Below are 4,772 nucleotides of genomic sequence, written 5' to 3' on the forward strand. Positions count from 1 at the left end.
ATGTTTAATGTAAGAGTAATACTAAGATGGGAGTTCCTATACAAGGGGCAGGGTCATCTTTACAGGTAGAAGGCAGGGACCCACCTGAAGGTTGAGAACACTGACAAGCTGAAATCGTTCATGTGAAGTGCTGGTCAAGAGTGTGAAGTAACAGACCTAGGCAAAAAACCCCGGAAGTCCTGTCTTTTCTGGCTATGGCAGAGCTCTCCAGAGAAGGATGAACAGCATGGTTGAATCCACATGCCCTGAGAACATGCTTGCTATAATATGAGATCAGAAACTTGTGCTGTGTAAGCTCAGCCGTGTGTGTGTGTGTGTGTGTGTGTGTGTGTGTCTTTGTTTCTAGTTTTCCTATGGTTTTCTGGTAAAGACTTTTTGTAAATACCAGCCCACTTCAGCTGTGCTTAGGAAAACCAAGGAAAAGCATTTCTGTCTTCTCCTAAGCTTTGGGAATAACCCTTGGAGAACAGGGTGAAGGTAGAAATGACAACCAAGGTGAGAGCACCACAAGCTGGTGTAATAAAGAAGAAGGAATGAGCAAGCAAATAGGACCAAATCATTTGTTTTTAGAAAATATCATACTGTAGGGTTTTTAATTTGTTCACGTATTTATTTTGGGAAATCAAATTTCTAATGGCTGTGTAATATATCAGCAGTGCCTTAGGTTAAACTTCCTGCTGTTTAGGTTATTTCTCCCATTTAGTTCTATTTTAATAATAGTAAAATAGACATAAACCAAACAGTTCTTTAGTGCTACAAAGGTTTCTTTGGGCTAGCCCCACTCTTACAAGAGCAGGCCACCAGAGAAATCTCAAGGTAACATGCTCAGGATGTACAAAACATTCACCCATACCTAGCTTTCCCCCAGCTTGAAGTGATACAGTTTGTTTCTCCACAAGATTCATTTCTTCGTATGAAATTCATTTTTAGTTTCTGAGTAATACTTAGTAATACTATTGTATTGTATTGGCTTCTCCCAGTTTACTAGGGTCATTACTAATTAGTATGCTGCTGCCCAGGTGCTTTTGCTTCTCAGTCTCAAGTCATCTGTAAACATACTAAAGTTTTCTTCCTCTTCTCCTTTCCCACTCCACTTCTCCAGCAGGGAAAGGAGTTGTCACAAAGGCTGAGGCACTCAAGTGTGTCTGTACATGGACATTGGGCCTGTGGAGGGGGAACTGCAGTACTGCACACTGTCCCTACCCATCCCTTCCACACACGGCCAACAGTTTACCCTTTCACCTGTGAGCTAATGCAGAGTGCTATTCAGTTAGAAATAATGTTATAGATTATCCAGTCCAATCCCCTATCAGATCAGGAAAATTATTTATCCAAGTTCTCTGAATTAAAAGGCAGAAACAAAATTGAATTCAGGTCCCCAAGCATCAGCTCTGTGATGGGCTGGAGAGTTCTGGATGAGGGAATAGGAGCATAGTGGTTCCTGTTAAAGTATTCATTCAATAAATATATAGAGCATTTATTTACTACGTGCCAGGCACTATTTTAGCCGTTGGGAATTCCGTGATTGAGCGCGTAGAGACAAACCTCTGCCCTTAAGAGGCTTTCGTTATCAAAACTTAAGTACTTTGCTTCATCATCATGGAAAAATTCCCTGTGCCCAGGGTAGGAACGGTTGTGTCTCATCTCATATGTAAGGGAATCCCATCTTTCCTTAGCTTCTGTGCTATCTGCAGGGAGAGGGCTGATTTACTGCAGTAGCCAAAGAGAAAGGCGGGCACCTCCTCAGTGCCCTCCCCGCCCTCTGCACCGCGCAGGCCGGGCGGGGCCTACTGGGCCCCAGCGCGCAACCGCGCCCAGCTCAGGTCTGGGATTGTTAGCGCTGGCCTCTCTACCCTCCGCTTTCCTGCGGACGGCTGGAGGACAGAGTAACAAGACCCGGCTCTAGAGCCATCCTCCGAGAAAGGACTGCGGGTGGGTGAAAAATCCTTGCAAGGCGGTTGCGCTCAGGGTCTAGTACCCAGACTGGGGGAGGGACGAGTTCTCCCTGACCTGGAGGTTTATGCAGCAAACTGCTCTCTCATGCTTCCCTATTAAGCATCGCAGGTGCACGCTCTTTCCACTCAGCTGAGGCCACTGCAGCGTCTCCTCCCCTCCTGCCCCACCCGCTAGTTCAGACTCTAGAGCCCCACTGCAGCTTCGCAACCATCCTTCCTTTTCTTCTCCACTTCCTGGTTGCCATGGAGATACACGTCATTTACGTGCCGTGCGTCGCCTTGGAAACAGAGGAGCATCCGCGGCGCCGCTGCGAGACCCGCCCCTGCCACTCCAACCACACTCGCGGGCGCTGCCCGTTAATGGCCGGGGGTAGTCCCGAGCGGTACCCACTGCTGGCCTTCACCCGGACCCCTCCGCGAGAGCTTCTGTGACCCAGAGAACCCGCGGGCACTTGCAGCTCGTAGCGCCCGGAGGGAGGCGCTGACACGGGCTCAATTCAGGAGGCGAGGCAGGTCTGGGCGCTTTCGCCCCGGGGCAAGCCGGAGAGTCGCCGACTTGGGACTCTTCGCCGGGTCCTCGTCCCGCCGGCTCTTCCCGGCCTCCCCCGATCCTGCCCGCGCCCTCCGCCCGGGACTCATCTTCTCACGTCGGCTCTCCGCCCCTCTCGGGAGCCTCCTTTTCCCTCGGCTCCTCCCCGCCCCTCCGGGGACCTCTCCCCCATCCCTGTCCCTCCCCCCACCCCGGAGGCCGGGCTGGACCGGACCCAGAGCCGCCACCGCCCGCTTCTGCCATTCAATGGAGGACGGTCCGCTGGAGATCATGACCAAGGACGGCGGCGACATGCCGGCACCTTTGGAGGTGTCCACCGTGCCGGCCGTGGGGGACGTGATCTCCGGAGAGTACAACGGCGGCATGAAGGAACTGATGGAGCACCTGAAGGCCCAGCTGCAGGCCCTGTTTGAGGACGTGAGGGCCATGCGGGGGGCCCTGGACGAGCAGGCCTCGCACATCCAGGTGCTCTCGGACGACGTGTGCGCCAACCAGCGGGCCATCGTCTCCATGTGCCAGATTATGACCACGGCGCCCCGCCAAGGCGGTCTGGGCGTGGTCGGCGGCAAGGGGAGCTTCCGGGGTGCCCCCCAAGAGCCGGAGACCCCTTCGCCTGGGATCGGGGACAGCGGTATGCTGGGTCGCGATCCTGAGGACGAGGACGACGATGAAGAGAAGGAGATGCCCAGCTCCGCCACACCCACTAGTCACTGTGAGCGCCCCGAGAGCCCCTGTGCTGGTCTCCTTGGGGGGGACGGGCCACTTGTGGAGCCCCTCGATCTGCCCGACATTACCCTGCTGCAGCTGGAGGGCGAGGCCTCTCTGTGAGGGGACTCCGAGGGGCACTACTTTCCTGGGCTGGCTTTGGGTTTCCGAGTGCATGACGCGAGGGGACTGAACGGTGCGGTGCAGCATGCTTCACTCCGACTGCTGTTCTTGTGGGTCAGGCAGAGTGACTCCCTCGAGGAAGGATTTATAGGGTGAAGGACTTTGGGAGCATCAAGAATTCTTTCTGCCTAACCAAGGGAGACAATAGCAAACTGCGGAAAGGTGAGGTTCCGGGAGAGGAAGCGCCCATCTCTGGACTCCCATCCATCCCCTACCCCGCCCATTCCCCCTCCCCAGCCAACAGGAGAACCCCTGAATTGTGTAAATAAAATTCTGCTTTTTCTATTCTGAAAAAGGACTTATCTAGGACTATGGCAAATAATCTCTAACGATTTACCTAAAAATTAAGGAATTGGGGGTATTCTGTTCTGGCAACAGAAAATTTACCCTTCTGCTGAAATCCAAGATATTCAGCGCTCGGCAGAAGCCTCTCCCCCTCACAGATCTCTGCGGCTGCTGATTGGTAAAGGAAGCTTAAGGAGGGAACTGCAGCCCTAGGAATCTGGGTGAATGGGGTTCCAAGGGCCCCTGGGCTGGGAGGAGCTGGCTATGAATGTGCATGAAGACATAATAGCTCAACCTCTAGGATTCTTGCATGCAGAGCGGATCCTGCCTTGTCACTGACTTCATCTGGGATTGCTTTATCCACCCACTGGGGCTTAGAGAACAAAGAGCCCAGTACACAGGCAGAGACTTGGGGGTGCTCAGCAGCAGCCCAGATTTAGGGGACATTTGAGGGACTCTTGGGGGCCGCAGCCAAAAACTGTCTCTCTCCTGGCTATACCCGCTTAACTTCAGTTCCTTTTCCTGTCAATTTGTCCCTGCCCGCTGCCTCTCGGTGTTGCCTCCATAATGTCCTGTGTGTGTTATGTGTGTTGACTTGTGTAGTAGTGTGTGAGCCCTGAGGGGCAGGGCTTGTGGCTCTGGTGTTAGGTTCAGGGGGCTTCAAACCCTTCTGTGAGTCCCCGGCTATCATGGCGCTTTCCCCTCTTTTTTCCTCTTTTCCCCCACAACCAGGGCATGGAGCATGTGGCTGTCCTGAGGTTCTTAACTGATGTGCCTCCCTCCCACCTCCTTAAGTAGTGACTTTGTGTGCCCTTTCTCCTCCGCTGTGTATTCCTTCTCAATGCTTTCCTTGGTGTTAACCTTAATAAAGAGGCGTCATCTCCCCTCCTTGCTGACTGGTACTAGGGGGATGTCAGGGTGGGGCTTCTGGGCCCTCTATATGGACCAGGGCTTAGGGGGGAACTGCAGGGACCCTGCCTTCCCTCCTCTCTCCTTGCCTTCTGTTCCAAGGAGTTGACTGACCCTGCCCTGGTCCGGACGTGCATTGCCAGCTCTATCTACTTTCCCTTGCATCCCAGATCTTGAACTCAAGC

The 4,772-nt window shown here is 53.4% G+C and overlaps 1 protein-coding gene across 1 annotated transcript; it reads left to right on the top strand.

The window, feature by feature from the left end:
* The first annotated feature begins 2,581 nt into the window (after window positions 1-2,581).
* Window positions 2,582-4,557, top strand: CCDC184 (coiled-coil domain containing 184). The gene has a single exon (XM_044227242.1). The coding sequence runs from the start codon at window positions 2,752-2,754 to the stop codon at window positions 3,331-3,333; it is 582 nt and encodes a 193-aa protein (XP_044083177.1). The 5' UTR covers window positions 2,582-2,751; the 3' UTR covers window positions 3,334-4,557.
* The last annotated feature ends 215 nt before the right edge of the window (window positions 4,558-4,772 follow it).

This window comes from Neovison vison, chromosome 12, assembly GCF_020171115.1.
Source record: "Neovison vison isolate M4711 chromosome 12, ASM_NN_V1, whole genome shotgun sequence".
Classification (NCBI taxonomy): Eukaryota; Metazoa; Chordata; class Mammalia; order Carnivora; family Mustelidae; genus Neogale; species Neogale vison.